Consider the following 15,803-nt stretch of genomic DNA (forward strand, 5'->3'; position numbering starts at 1 on the left):
TTTCGTAAAATAGATACGATGTTTACGAAATTTATTTGGGCAGGTAAACGACCGAGGATCAGTAGAAGCCGGATGACCATGCTAAAAAGAGATGGAGGCTTAGCAGTACCAGATTTACTTAAATACTATAAGGCAGTGCATATTGGGAGGATTATCGACTGGTGCCGACATACAGAATTTAAGATCTGGATAGAATTAGAACAAGAAATGTGTATAGTACCTCTCCGAAGAGCGATTTGGTGCTATACAAATCTACCAGATTCTATGAAAAAGCATCCGCTTATAGGCCCAACATTACAAACAGGATTTAGAATCAGTCAGAACCCTAAATTCTCGTCAGCGCATTCCCCATTAGTTCCGGTGCTAGGTAACCCCAGCTTTAAACCAGGAATGGAGAGGAGAGACTTTAAGAACCTGTGGGAAAAGGGGTATATGCAGGTATCACATTTTTTACAATCTAATGTCTGGCCAACAGTGACTACTTTGACTCAACAAGGGGGCCAATTTGAAGTGAAGGTGTGGCAGGCAATGCAGCTCCGGCACTTTTTTGAGTCATTAGGTCCAGCAATAAACTATAAATAAGATCTAACTAGATTTGAAATTTACTGTGAAGAGAAGGAACCTCTGTCTCGTACGATATCAAAGATATATACATTGCTTATAGCCCCCCCAGATAATTATGAGATGCCATGCTTTGTAAAGTGGGAAAGGGACTTGGATAGGACATTCTCATTAGATCAACGTCAAAGGATGATATACCTCTCGTTAAACACATCAATCTGCACTGGAATTCAGGAATTGAATTACAAACTGTTGACGAGGTGGTATTATACCCCATCGAAGCTCCAGAGGTTTTCCCCTGGAGCATCAGATCAATGTTGGAGGTGCAACGGGGGACGGGGGACTATACTACATATTTTCTGGACATGTCCCAGGATCAAACAGTATTGGAAAGACGTGCAAAAAATTATGCAAAAATTTACAGAATATCCAATAACGGAGGACCCGGCTTTTTTCTTGTTGCACCTCTCACATATCCCAATAAGAAAATATAAGGGCTCGGTATTGTGTTACATGGTTAATGAGGCTAAGGGTTGCATTGCTCGTTCCTGGAAAGACTCTAAACCACCAACAATAACAATGTGGTTAAATAATGTGAGGAAGGTGGGGGCTGTGGAAGATTTAATATACTCGGCCCAAGACAGAAGCGAGCAATATGCCAGGATATGGGCGGGATGGAATGTTTTCCTCTCTTCAGAAGAGGGAAAGAAACTGCTGGGGAATAGGGAAAGATAAGGAGATCACCATGTAGTGGGAATAGGTAAATTATATGGGCTGGAAGCAGAAGGGGTGTTCTTTTTTTTTTTTTTTTTTTTTTTTTTTTTGGAGGGTGGGAGGGAGGGGGGGGAAAGGGAAAAAAAAACTAAAATAAAAGGAGGGAAAGTGGAATACGTAAAAACAGTAGAGATAAATAAGAAATGGGTTCTCAGTTATGCAAACTAGGGAAATTGTATTTTTGGTAGAGATTAAAAGGGACTGAGCACCGACGAATGTCTATATGTATTTATGAAAATGTATGTAACTGGACTATGTAACCTCCTTGAAGTTTAAATAAAGAATATTTAAAAAAAAGAACATGCCAGGCACACTCACACCCCCCTTTACCCCCCGATCACCCCCCCAATTACCCCTGCCCCCCCAGTCACAGTGACACCAATGCATTTTTTTTTTTTGCATTGGTGTCATTTGTGACTGTAATAACTGTTAGGGCAGTTAGGGTTAGCCCCCTTTAGTTCTAATGTACCCCCCTACCCCCCCAATAAAGGTTTAACCCCGTGATCACCCCCCGCCGCCAGTGTCACTAAGGCTGGGTTCACATTGCAGCGGTTTATGAGAACGGATGTGATTCGCACCGCACTGCAGTGCAAATCACATCCGATCTCTGCGATTCGAGTTCAGCCATTCGCCGCACCCGCCGCAAATTCGCACGGGACGCTTTTTTTGGTCCGCAGCAGAATCGGATCGCATGGGTGTTCACACCATGCGATCCGAGTTTGCAGATCGCACTGCGATATGCGAACTGATCTGGGGGTGTCATTAACATTTCACTGACACTCCCAGCAGTTCGCATAGGGCAGTGTGAACTGCCGCCAGGAGGCATGCGATGTGGGAACCCGCCGCGGATTCGTGGCGTTCCCGCATCGCTCCAGTGTGAACCCAGCCTAATAAGCGATCGTTTTTCTGATCGCTGTATTAGTGTCACAGGTGACGCTAGTTAGGCAGGTAGGTATTTAGGTTCGCCGCAGCTTTTTATAGCGCCAGGGACCCCCATATACTACCGCATAAAGCCCCCTGATTGCCCCCTAGTTAACCCTTTCACCAGTGATCACCATATAACTGTTACAGGTGACGCTGGTTGGTTAGTTATTTTTTTTATAGTTTCAGGGCACCCGCCATTTATTACCTAATAAAGGTTTAACCCCCTGATCACCCGGCGGGTGTCATTTGTGACTGTAATAACTGTTAGGGCAGTTAGGGTTAGCCCCCTTTAGTTCTAAGGTACCCCCCTAACCCCCCCATAAAGGTTTAACCCCGTGATCAGCCCCTGTCGCCAGTGTCACTAAGGCTGGGTTCACATTGCAGTGGTTTATGAGAACGGATGTGATTCGCACCGCACTGCAGTGCAAATCACATCCGATCTCTGTGCGATTCGAGTTCAGCCATACAGATAGTATGGCTGAATTCGTGTCGCACCCGCCGCACCCGCCGCAAACTCGCACGGGACCCTTTTTTTGGTCCGCAGCAGAATCGGATCGCATGGGTGTTCACACCATGCGATCCGAGTTTGCAGATCGCACTGCGATATGCAAACTTATCTGGGGGTGTCATTAACATTTCACTGACACTCCCAGCAGTTCGCATAGGGCAGTGTGAATTGCCGCCGGGAGGCATGCGATGCAGGAACCTGCCGCGGATTCGTGGCGTTCCCGCATCGCTCCAGTGTGAACCCAGCCTAATAAGCGATCGTTTTTCTGATCGCTGTATTAGTGTCACAGGTGACGCTAGTTAGGCAGGTAGGTATTTAGGTTTGCCGCAGCTTTTTATAGCGCCAGGGACCCCCATATACTACCGCATGAAGCCCCCTGATTGCCCCCTAGTTAACCCTTTCACCAGTGATCACCATATAACTGTTACAGGTGACGCTGGTTGGTTAGTTATTTTTTTATAGTTTCAGGGCACCCGCCATTTATTACCTAGTCTCACTAGTGTACCCGTAAATTTAGGGGTGTCTACTTTCCAAAATGGGGTCATTTGGGGGGGGTTTGTGCCATCTTGGCATTTTATGGCCTTCAAAACTGTAACGCCCTTAGAAAGCCTGAAGGCGGTGCTTGATTTTCGGGGCCCCGTACGTGGCTAGGCTCCCAAAAAGTCGCACATATGTGGTATCCCCGTACTCAGGAGAAGCAGCAGAATTTATTTTGGGGTGTCATTTCACATATGCCCATGGCATGTGTGAGCAATATATCATTTAGTGACAACTTTGTGTAAAAAAAATAAAATAAAAAAAGTTTGTAATTTTCCCGCAACTTGTGGCAAAATATAAAATATTCCATGGACTCAACATGCCTCTCAGCAAATAACTTGGGGTGTCTACTTTCTAAAATGGGGTCATTTGTGGGGGTTTTGTGCCATCTTGGCATTTTATGGCCTTCAAAACTGTAATAGGTAGTGAGAAGTGAAATCAAAAATTTACGCCCTTAGAAAGCCTGATGGCGGTGCTTGGTTTTCGGGGCCCCGTACGCGGCTAGGCTCCCAAAAAGTCCCACATATGTGGTATCCCCATACTCAGGAGAAGCAGCAGAATTTATTTTGGGGTGTCATTTCACATATGCCCATAGCATGTGTGAGCAATATATCATTTAGTGACAACTTTGTGTAAAAAAAAATAAAATAAAAAAAGTTTGTAATTTTCCCGCAACTTGTGGCAAAATATAAAATATTCCATGGACTCAACATGCCTCTCAGCAAATAGCTTGGGGTGTCTACTTTCTAAAATGGGGTCATTTGTGGGGGTTTTGTGCCATCTTGGCATTTTATGGCCTTCAAAACTGTAATAGGTAGTGAGAAGTGAAATCAAAAATTTACGCCCTTAGAAAGCCTGATGGCGGTGCTTGGTTTTCGGGGCCCCGTACGCGGCTAGGCTCCCAAAAAGTCCCACATATGTGGTATCCCCATACTCAGGAGAAGCAGCAGAATTTATTTTGGGGTGTCATTTCACATATGCCCATAGCATGTGTGAGCAATATATCATTTAGTGACAACTTTGTGTAAAAAAAAATAAAATAAAAAAAGTTTGTAATTTTCCCGCAACTTGTGGCAAAATATAAAATATTCCATGGACTCAACATGCCTCTGTGTGAGCAATATATCATTTAATGACAACTTTGTGTAAAAAAAAAAAAAAAAAAAAAAAATTTGTCATTATTCAATCGCTTGAGGCAAAAAAATAAAATATTCAATGAGCTCAACATGCCCCTCATCAATTTCCTTAGGGGGTCTACTTTCCAAAATGGGGTCATTTGGGGGGGTTTTGTACTGCCCTGCCATTTTAGCACCTCAAGAAATGAGATAGGCAGTCGTAAACTAAAAGCTGCGTAAATTCCAGAAAACGTACCTTAGTTTGTAGATGTGACAACTTTTGCGCAAACCAATAAATATACAGTTATTGACTTTTTTTTTTACCAAAGACATGTGGCTGAATACATTTTGGCCTAAATGTATGACTAAAATTGAGTTTATTGTATTTTTCTAATAACAAAAAGTAGAAAATATCATTTTTTTAAAAAATTTGCGGTCTTTTTACGTTTATATCGCAAAAAATAAAAATCGCAGAGTCAGTCAAATACCTTTAAAAGAAAGCTCTATTTGTGGGAAGAAAAGGACGCAAATTTCGTTTGGGTACAACATTGCATGACCGCGCAATTACCAGTTAAAGCAGCGCAGTGCCAAAGTGTAAAAAGACCTCTGGTCATTGACCAGCAAAATGGTCCGGTCTGAAAGTGGTTAAATTGTATTCCAGGGTTTGCCTGTCTTCAGCTAAGAGAGCTTGCAATAATTTAATATTTTACATAAAATCACAGATATCTTTCATTAAGGTCTTCATGTTATATAGTTTGAATACCATGTCATAGATATATTATTTATCAATAAAAACAAAAAAAACAAATGCCACACTCTTTTCTTTTTTTCCAATTTTTCCAGAAAACAAAAAATGTTTTTTTTTGATCAGTCACGTCACAGAAGGAAATTGATTCTGCAATTTAATTTGATTCAATTGACTTTTACTTTGCATTCAGTCAACTATTTTGTAAAGCTCCATTCCAGGAAGGTTCAGTAGTATTGCTAGAAAATGTCCCTTCTCCTGTGTATGTTTCAATGTGAGTTAGGGACCTTAGATTGTAAGCATCTTGAGGGACAGGGACTGAATGTAAAATACAGGTGATACTCGAAAAATTAGAATATTGTGCAAAAGTTAATTTAATTCTTTAATGCAACTTAAAAGGTGAAACTAATATATGAGATAGACTCATTACATGCAAAGCAAGATAGTTCAAGCCGTGATTTGTCATCATTGTGAAGATTATGGCTTACAGCTCATGAAAACCCCAAATCCACAATCTCAGAAAATTAGAATCTTACATGCAATCAATAAAACAAGGCTTGTACATAGAACAATATCGGACCTTTGAAAAGTAGAAGCATGCATATGTACTCAGTACTTGGTTTGGGCCACTCAATGCGGCGTGGCATGGACACTATCAGCCTGTACCCCTGCTGAGGTGTTATGGAAGACCAGGATGCTTCAATAGCGGCCTTTAGCTCTTCTGCATTGTTCGGTCTAGTGTCTCTCATCTTTCTCTTGGCAATGCCCCATAAATTCTCTATGGGGTTCAGGTCAGGTGAGTTTGCTGGCCAATCAAGCACAGTAATCCCACAGTCATTGAACCAGGTTTTGGTGCTTTTGGCAGTGTGGGCAGGTGCCAAGTCCTGCTGGAAAACGAAGTCAGCATCCCCATAGAGCTCGTCTGTGGAAGGAAGCATGAAGTTCTCTAAAATCTCCTGGTAGACGGCTGCCTTGGCCCTGGACTTAATGAAGCACAGTGGACCAACCCCAGCAAATGACATGGCTCCCCAAATCAACACAGACTGTGGAAAGTTCACACTGGACTTCAAGCTTCTTGCAGTGTGTGCCTCTTTTTCTTCCTCCATACTCTGGGTCCTTGGTTTCCAAATGAGATGCAAAATTTGCTCTCATCAGAAAAGAGGACTTTGGACCACTGAGCAACAGACCGGGTCTGTTTTTTTTAGCCCAGGTAAAATGCTAAAGCCACCCCAATTGCTGGTGTTCTGCTGATCCTCTGTGCAGGAAGCTGTAGCAATTACAGTCGGTGCACTGTGCCATCTGCACAGTGTGCACATAAAGCTACCCCAATTGCTGGTATTCTGCTGATCCTATACCACAGGCAGGCAGCTGTAGCAATTACAGTTGGTGTATTGTGCCATCTGCACAGTGTACACCTAAAACTACCCTAATTGCTAGTGTTCTGCTGATCCTATCCGCAGGCAGCTGTAGCAATTACAGTCAGTGTATTCTGCCATCTGCACAGTGTGCACCTAAAGCTACCCCAATTGCTGATGTTCTGCTGATCCTATACCGCAGGCAGCTGCAGTAATTACAGTTGGTGTACTGTGTTCTCTGCACAGTGTGCACATAAAGCTACCCCAATTGCTGGTGTTCTTCTGATCCTATACCGCAGGCAGGCAGCTGCACTAATTACAGTCGGTGTATTGTGCCATCTGCACAGTGTGCACCTAAAGCTACCATAATTGCTGTTGTTCTGCTGATCCTATATCGCAGGTGTTATATTCTTAATATCTAAATTTTAATTGGCTTTATTATACTTTATTTAAAATATGAATATTCCATAATGTGTGAAAGAAAAGTTTGAGTCAATTAATTCTATGTTATGACGTGCGATGATTGAAAATGTAAACATTTAAAACCTGTCAGGATTTTGATAAATGTTGTTTATGTTTAACTTCCCCAGCTCATTATATATATATATATATATATATATATATATATATATATATATATATATATATATATTTATATATATGCTTTTAGAAATCTATCCTATGTAAAATGAGATGATGTTTAAAGTCTAAAGTTCTTTCTCCCCTCCTACATCCTGACAGATGTTAGATTGCTATAGTAATCACTCATTAGCCCACACTTCTGTAAAGGAGGAGTTATCTTTCGGGCGGGAAATTAGAGACTTTGGTTGATATAGTCATAAGATTGGGGGTCTGTCCTTCTCTTGAACATTTCTGCAGCTAGAAGGAACATCTCTGAAGGACACATCTCATGCACACAGATTTTTTAGCATACAAAGGGTTATTCGGCCATTTTAAATAAGTACAATAGACCACATGGCTTGATATATTGATAAGAAAGAAAGATACTAATGATTATCATTGTACTATTTTTGTAAGTATTCTTTTCTATTTAAATGTGTACAAATAAATACACATTTTTGAATTACGCTGACTCAGAACTCATTAAGGAAATCCGTCTCACAATCTCAATCAGTCTCACCAGATATATATAAGAGATATATATAAGACAATTGAAATATTTTTTACATTGCGAGCGATTTTTTACATTGGCTCAGTCATCCAGTCAATCATAAGTCGAAAGTTTTTTTCCACTTCCATCCTTTGATCAGAGGGGAATGAAGTGATGAACAGAAATTAACTTCGCAAAGATTGAAAAGAACCTAGAAGAAAATTTGATCGATTGACTGTGAAAGACCGGAGAATTTCAGATATACAGAAGTCTTGACAGACTTGAATTTCGAGTACAGCGGGGAAACTGACGAGTTTTATATTTGGTGAGTAGAAAAGTAATATGGAATTTGTAGATGTTTTAGCTGATGAAAGTACATTAGAATTGAAAGGTTTATCGAAACAGGTCTCTGATGCTGTTTTATGGAAATCAATGTATGATCAATGCTTTCAGGCAAATGCTGACATTATTTACAGTCGGTGTATTGTGCCATCTGCACAGTGTACACCTAAAGCTACCATAATTGCTGGTGTTCTGCTGATCCTATACCGCAGGCAGCTGCAGTAATTACAGTTGGTGTACTGTGTACTCTGCACAGTGTGCACATAAAGCTACCTCAATTGCTGGTGTTCTTCTGATCCTATATAGCAGGCAGCTGCAGTAATTACAGTTGGTTTACTGTGTACTCTGCACAGTGTGCACATAAAGCTACCCCAATTGCTGGTGTTCTCATACTAATAATACTACAGGCAGGCAGTTGATTCTGCTAGATGCAGTACATACTTCCCAGCTTTGTGCAGCTACATCTCCCTGCAGGCCATTAGTATGTCTGGAAGGCCAACAAGGAGAGGCAGACACTCACGAGCCAATAAAAAAGGGCAAGCAGGCCCTGATGCTAGAGGCAACAGTGCTGGTTGTGGACACGGTGTATCCTTATCAGCATGTGGCCATGGGACACGCTTGTCCTTATTTTCTGCAGTTGGACGTGTTGAGCCACAATATGCCGAAGAATTGGTAGAGTGGATGACCAAGCCGTCCTCATCCTCCTCATCCTCTTTCACCCAGGCTCAGGGTACTGGCAAAGCTGGTTGGCTACCATGCACAGCTGCACCAGATTTTGCACTCTTCGGTTTAGTAAATTAACCCTATGATGACTAGTAATCTAATCTTTTTAAATGTATAAAAGAGTACTAAAGGTCCATTTAGGCAGTGCAGTTCTCTAGTTCAGTGGTCACTTCCCTGTAAATACCTAAGTCTGTTAGGTCTGCCTTGAAAATATTTCTCCAGACATTTTGTATTCAACTTCTGCTGCAAATCTAAACCTTACCTGTCTGCAAGTTCTCTGGAGTCCATCTGAAGCCACTTCTTTGTCACTTTCTCTGCCATTGTCACAGAGGCCCTTGTCATTTTGCATTTCAATCTTTGATGAGGTTTTCAGGTCAAGTTCAGCTTTTGGTTTCTCGGAGGAGAACACACATTCTTGACGTAGAACGCTGTCATGTGAACTTGCTTTGTTTGTGTCAGTAATGCTTTGTTCATGTGGAACTTCCTCAGTTTTCTCATTTTGGTTTTCTTCACAAGTGTGCTGATGTGATGTGACTCCGGAGTCATCAGGAATTGTGTCACTTGGCAAGATGTTGCTGGATTCTTCCATCTCAACATCTGGAGATGGGTGAGATGTGTCCTGTAATATCAAGTAATATTTACAAGCTTAATAAATTTAAAAGGCATAGTCACATGATGATTATAATATGTGAACATGCTGAATGACCCCGGGAGGAGGTCTGAGCTGTCTAGGGGCACTGGGATGAGGATTCGTGTTCCCGAGGTATCCTGAGAGATATTTCACCAGGCGTTTGTGACTCTGTAGTGGGGTCTATATCATGAGAACCCAGGAGGTGGTCTGTCTTGTCCAGGAACACCAGGAGGAGCAAGGGTTTCCCTGAGGCATCCTGAGAAATATTACTACAGTCGTGTGTGACTCTGTAGTGGGGTCCATATTGTGAGAACCTGAGAGGAAGACTGTCTTATCCAGGAACACCATGAGGAGGAAGGGTTTCCCCCGAGGCATCCTGAGAGATATTTTTTTTTTTCCATAAAATATTTATTTATTTTCAAAGAAAGAGGTATAACAGGTAAGACTTGATGTACAAAATGAGAAAAGTACAAGTTGGTATCACAGACAATAACAATGGCATAGAAAAGACATGTGAACAGTCAAATCGGACAAGGTTTCCTATTGGAGAGCAGAGGTGAGTCCTACCCAGCATCTCCTATGAAAACTAAACACAATGTTATGTCCCCTACGCCTCTACTCCTTTCCTTTTCCTCACCACGAATGCAAGCACAGGAAGCGGTAAGGGGGTCGCAGTTCAGTTACAATGTAGCTCAACACGGGGATATTCAGTCTCCCATGGCAATCGGTCAAGAACCCCAGTGAGTAGTGGAGTGAAGTGGAGGAGGGGTGGTAAAACAGCAGCCATAAGAGAGGCGCAGGGGGCTGGGGAGGGGTACACATAGTCAGTGCGAAGTCGTCAACCATTCTCGGGATGGGTGTCTGCGTCAAAAGTCTAAACCCCATACATGGGGGTAGTCAAGTCAAACGAAAGAAGGAAAGAGGGAAAGAGCAGGTATGAAAGGAAGGACAAAAAAGAAGGGGATAGGGGGATAGGGAGTAGGAGCCCCGGTTGGGGAGGAGGGATTTCTCTCCGGGCTCCCCCTAGTGTCCGTGTGCAGAATGAGGGGGAAAAACGATAAAGCGGGCTGGCCTACATATCCCGGGACCGTGCGATCGGGGTGATTCGGGGCAGATAGGGTTACCCAGTTTAGACAAGCGGTCACCCGCTAAGAGGGAGACTAGTCTGGTTGGCCCCTAAGCTCAAGGGGTGACAGCTTTGAAAAGTCGTCCATTTATCCCAGATCTGTGCGAATTTGTGCGGTGAGTCTTTGGCAATGTAAATGAGTTCCTCCATTTCAGCTATTTTAGCCACCCTTTTCAACCAGTCAGAGGTGGAGGGAACAGTGGGAGATCCCCAATGGATGGGGATGCACAATTTGGCAGCGTTGAGTAGATGCAAGCCTAGTGAATGCATATAGGAGCGGTTTGGGATTGGAGTGTGGTGTAGGAGCATGTGGGCTGCTGTAAAATCAATAGGGTTGTCAGTAATGGAGCTAGCTATACCATGCACCTGGGTCCAGAAATTCTGGAGACGGGGACACGACCACCATATGTGTAGCAGGGATCCGTCAGTATCAGAGCACCTCCAAGAGAGAGATATTACTACAGTCGTGTGTGACTCTGTAGTGGGGTCCATATCATGAGAATCCAGCAGGAGGTTTGTCTTGTCCAGGAACACCAGGAGGAGCAAGGGTTTCCCTGAGGCATCCTGAGAGATATTACTACAGTCGTGTGTGACTCTGTAGTGGGGTCCATATTGTGAGAACCTGAGAGGAGGTCTGTCTTATCCAGGAACACCATGAGGAGGAAGGGTTTCCCCCGAGGCATCCTGAGAGATATTACTACAGTCGTGTGTGACTCTGTAGTGGGGTCCATATCATGAGAACCCAGCAGGAGGTTTGTCTTGTCCAGGAACACCAGGAGGAGCAATGGTTTCCCTGAGGCATCCTGAGAGATATTACTACAGTCGTGTGTGACTCTGTAGTGGGGTCCATATTGTGAGAACCTGAGAGGAGGACTGTCTTATCCAGGAACACCATGAGGAGCAAGGGTTTCCCCCGAGGCATCCTGAGAGATATCACTACAGGCGTGTGTGACTCTGTAGTGGGGTCAACATTGGGAGGTGAGCAGGCATTCCAGCTAGAGGTGATGGTCACTGAAGTCACTGGATATCAATGAACTGTCACTAAGGTGGAATTTTGTCAATATTTGGACTTGATTTATGAGTTTTTTGGTTGTGCTATACTATATATTTTGTTTATTATGCAGGCTGCTATGTTGGTTAGTAAATTAGTGATGCATATTAATTAGGATATATCAAAGCAATGATTAAACTCTCTTCACACTTCCGGTTCAGGCGCCGCATGAGCTAGCTGCGCTCCCGCCTAGCTCCCGCTGCAGAGCCCAACAAATCGGCCTGAAAATCTGGCTACAGCGGCCCCAGTGCTCCACCAAGGCTCCGGGTGGTCCCCCACGATCCCCGCTCCTATGGATCGATTCGTCGAAAAGACGGGATCCCGCTAGTACGCGACCGCGGCGGCGCCCCGCGGACCGGCCGCAAATTGAGCCCCCGGCGTCGGCCTACTCGGCTCTGGCCCACTCCGCTCCTCCTTCTCAGGCCTGTGCAGCAGATCGACCGGACACAGACATGGAGGTAAGCGGGGTCGCCACCCCAACACCCCCAGCTACCTCAGGTCCACCACACCACCGTGGGCACACTGTACAGCCCCCTCACAACCCTAATGCTGCTTCACACCAGCCGCCCCCGGGGGATGATGGACACACTAATCGCATAGCACAAGCTGTGGCTGCCCTGCTGTCTCCCATGATCACAGCTTCTGTGGAGAAAGTCATACAGGCTGGGATGCATCAAATCAAAGCCCAAATCACAGAGCATGCTACCAGACTTGATGACCTTGAACATAGAATCTCTGAGGCAGAGGATGATCTGTATCAATCCCAAGCCACTGAGCGATCGCAGGAAAAAGCGCTTCAATTTGTCTTCCAAAAGCTGGACGATTTAGAGAACAGATCCAGATGATCCAGCCTGCGTTTCGTTGGTGTCCCTGAATCGCTCCCCAACGCCAATCTGGGCGACTTTTGCGCGAAACGCATCCCGGAAGCACTCGGTCTTACAGGCCCCTTTACGGTGGAAAGGGCACACCGCATAGGATCATTTAATGCGGATCGCAAAACTCCCCGTCCTATCATTGCCAAATATCTGAACTACGCGGACAAAGCCGCAATCCTACAAGCTTTCCGGCAGTCTTCCCCAATGCAAGTCGATGGGGTCAAGATTTTGATTTTCGCGGACTATTCTATTGAAGTATCAAAAAAACGGAAAGCCTTCCAACCGATCTGCTCAGAACTGTTTAAATTACAAATTAAGTTCTCTCTGGCATTCCCTGCCGTGCTTCGTCTCAAGTCCCCCAAAGGGGAGCAACTGTCCTTCCAGGACCCCTCTGAAGCGGAGGCTTTTGTACGCTCACTTCGTTCAGATCCTTCCCTGAATACTCCTTCCAAGTCTGCCTCTACTCTCCGTGCCTTGGACCAGAGGAGCCCCAGGAAGGATTCCCCTAAACGATTCCGAGCTTCGGATCCGGACCATCGGCACCGCAACTTTCCCAGCTGAAAGTCCTCTATCCATCTTTCCCTCGTTTTACATCACTTTACACCGGGAGCTGATACTCTACTGGTCCTGTAGGCTTTGGTCAACGGACGCCACGAGTTTTCAACAAATGGCCTACTCCTCCTCGGCTTCACGCTCGCGTCCTTGGACGATTGTTCAGGTTTTTGTTTATTATACCACGTTTACAATCTTATCTTTGTACCGTTGATTCAGTTGTTGTATAGGATTTCATTGCCATACCGGCTTTTGTTCTGTTCCTCTACTTGTTTAGATTTTAGCATGACTCCACTGTGTATTGCTTCACCCGTCCACCTTTTACTCGTTACGCTGTGACACATATCCTAGTCCGGCGGGCTTCCAGCGACACTACGACACTGCCCGCATTTTACCCCTGTTCCTGCGGGGCTCTGCTGGAGAGCTTCCCCCTTATGCACAGTGAACTCATGCGGAAAAAAGAGAAGTACATGCTGGTGTTTATTTGTTTGATTATTATCCTTTTATTTTTATTGTTTACCCCCCATGCCCTTTTTTCTCCTGCCCTTCCCTGGTTCCTTCCCCGTGACTTGTTGGGTTCTCTCCTCCACCAGTCAAGCTTCCCTGGTCAACACCTTATGCCCTGTACCACCATTGATCTCGGCCTAGGCCTTTTAAATATCCTCGATCACCTGTATCTCATATCCTGCCATTCACACCCACTGATCCCGCTCCTCTTAGAGTAGTCTCCTGGAATGTGAAGGGTCTCCACTCTCCCCAAAAGAGAATGAAGATCCTTCGACACCTTAAAAGACTCAAAGCAGACATTGCCTTATTACAGGAGACCCACCTACACGCTTCCGATTTTCCACGCATGCAAAAAATGTGGGTGGGATCAGTTCATGGAGCCGAGTCAGTGGGTCGGAAGGCCGGGGTATTGCTCTTGATTCACAAAAACCTTCCCTGCACAATTCTATCCACTCTCTCGGATAACATGGGTCGTTTCTTCACCGCCGAGGTACGGATAGGCACTAAGGATATGTTTATTTCCACTATTTACGCCCCTAATAACCCCTCTAAACAATTCTACTCTGAACTTTCTTCGTGGTTACTTAAATTCACCCACTTACCTCATTTAGTAGGGGGTGACTTTAATGACGTTATGCACTCTTCGATTGATAGATCCTCCTCAAAAAAACAACCGCAGAATGACTCCTTAATGATCCCTACTCTCTTTACCTCCACCATGGATTCCCTACACATGACAGACCTTTGGCGTCTCAGCCACCCTACTGACAAAGAATTCACGTTCTATTCCAGCCCCCATAAATCCCTAGCCAGACTTGACCATTTTTTTGGTTCAGACGACCTCATAACCTTGGTATCCGAATCTGAAATCCACGACATAGCGGTTTCTGACCATGCCCCAGTGGCAATCTCCCTAGACAGACTGGATCTCCCTCCACATCCTAACCTTTGGCGCTTTCCAGCTTTCTTAGCTAATAATTCAGATTTTCTGACATTCATGGATAAGGCCTGGGCGGAATACTCCTCCGCAAACGCCTTACATGCGGCTGATCCGAATCTTTTTTGGGATGCGGGGAAAGCGTACCTTAGAGGTCGCATTATCTGTTATGCCACATCCTTTAAACACAACACTCTCAAGCATTACAAATTAGCCAGTGCCAGGCTACATGCTGCCCAACGTCAGCTCTCGTCCTCCAATTCCACCTTGCATCATGATGAGTGGGTTGCAGCCAAGTCAGCTTTTGATACCTGGGCTGACACTCTTGAACGTTCAAAGAGGGCTCACTTGGCTGCTACCCTTCATAAATATGGCAATAAAGCCGGAAAACTCCTCTCCAGGCTTTGTAAAGGAGGACATCGCCCCACCCACATCACATCCCTCTGGGATCACACGGGACAGACACATTCTTCCCCACAAGCCATAAACGAGACCATGCTGAAATACTACACTGATCTTTATGCACCTGACCCCATAGTACGAGAAAAGGCTCAGGCTTTTTTAGACAATGTGACACTTCCCACTCTATCGGCACAACAATTAGAGACCCTCAACGCCCCCATCACTCTTGCTGAAATTGAATCTACCATTCGTCATCTGCACCCTCATAAAGCGCCAGGCCCAGATGGCTTCACGAGTGACTTTTACAAAAATCTCACCCATATTGTAGCGCCCACTCTCCTCTCGGTTTACTCCTCCATTTGGGCGGGGGGTCCCTACCTCCCATCCGGGAATCAAGCGGTAATTAAGCTTCTCTCTAAGAAAGGTAAAGACCCGTTACAACCCGGCTCTTACAGACCTATCTCCCTTCTTAATCTAGATGTGAAAATCCTCTCCAAGATTGTCGCCACTAGGTTAGCTGATATCCTCCCCCATCTAATCCACCCTGCCCAATCGGGCTTTGTCAAAGGTCGGACAGCCACTCTAAACATACGCAAAGTTTTACTCGCTCTTGAATCTGCCAAACAGGACCCCAATGGTTCCTATGCTATTATTACATTAGATGCTGAGAAAGCTTTCGATAACGTCAGTTTCGACTGGCTATCCATGACCCTATCTAAATTAGGTTTCTCAGGCCCATTCAGTCACCTAATTTCCTCGATGTACTCCTCTCCAACCGCCCGTTTGGTAGCGGCAGGCCTCCTCTCACCTAACTTCCCCTTACACAAAGGTACCAGGCAGGGATGCCCCCTTTCCCCTTTACTTTTTAACATAGCCTTGGAACCCCTTTCCAGATACCTGTCTCATTCAGCTCCCCTCCAGGGAATAATAATTGGAGGCATGGAACTCCGCACATCCCTGTTCGCTGACGACATCCTTATTTTCACTTTTAACCCCTCACTTGACATTCACACCATTAAAACTACAT

At 44.7% G+C, this 15,803-nt stretch overlaps 2 protein-coding genes across 2 annotated transcripts in view; one reads left to right on the forward strand and one right to left on the reverse strand.

Annotated features, from left to right (window-relative positions):
• LOC143925166 (uncharacterized) overlaps positions 1-9,312 on the reverse strand; it is a 92,224-nt gene extending 82,912 nt beyond the window's left edge. The window contains exon 1 of the mRNA XM_077449781.1: positions 8,958-9,312. Coding sequence (XP_077305907.1) covers positions 8,958-9,284 — 327 coding nt within the window. The 5' untranslated portion in view covers positions 9,285-9,312. The remainder of the gene's footprint in view (positions 1-8,957) is intronic.
• Positions 1-15,803, forward strand: part of LOC143923342 (kinesin-like protein KIF13A) — a 511,776-nt gene that overhangs the window by 326,066 nt on the left and 169,907 nt on the right. The gene's annotated exons all lie outside the window — the stretch shown is intronic.

Source organism: Lithobates pipiens, unplaced genomic scaffold, assembly GCF_037356315.1.
Source record: "Lithobates pipiens isolate NorthernLeopardFrog02 unplaced genomic scaffold, aLitPip1_a1.2 Scaffold_22, whole genome shotgun sequence".
NCBI classification, from domain to species: Eukaryota; Metazoa; Chordata; class Amphibia; order Anura; family Ranidae; genus Lithobates; species Lithobates pipiens.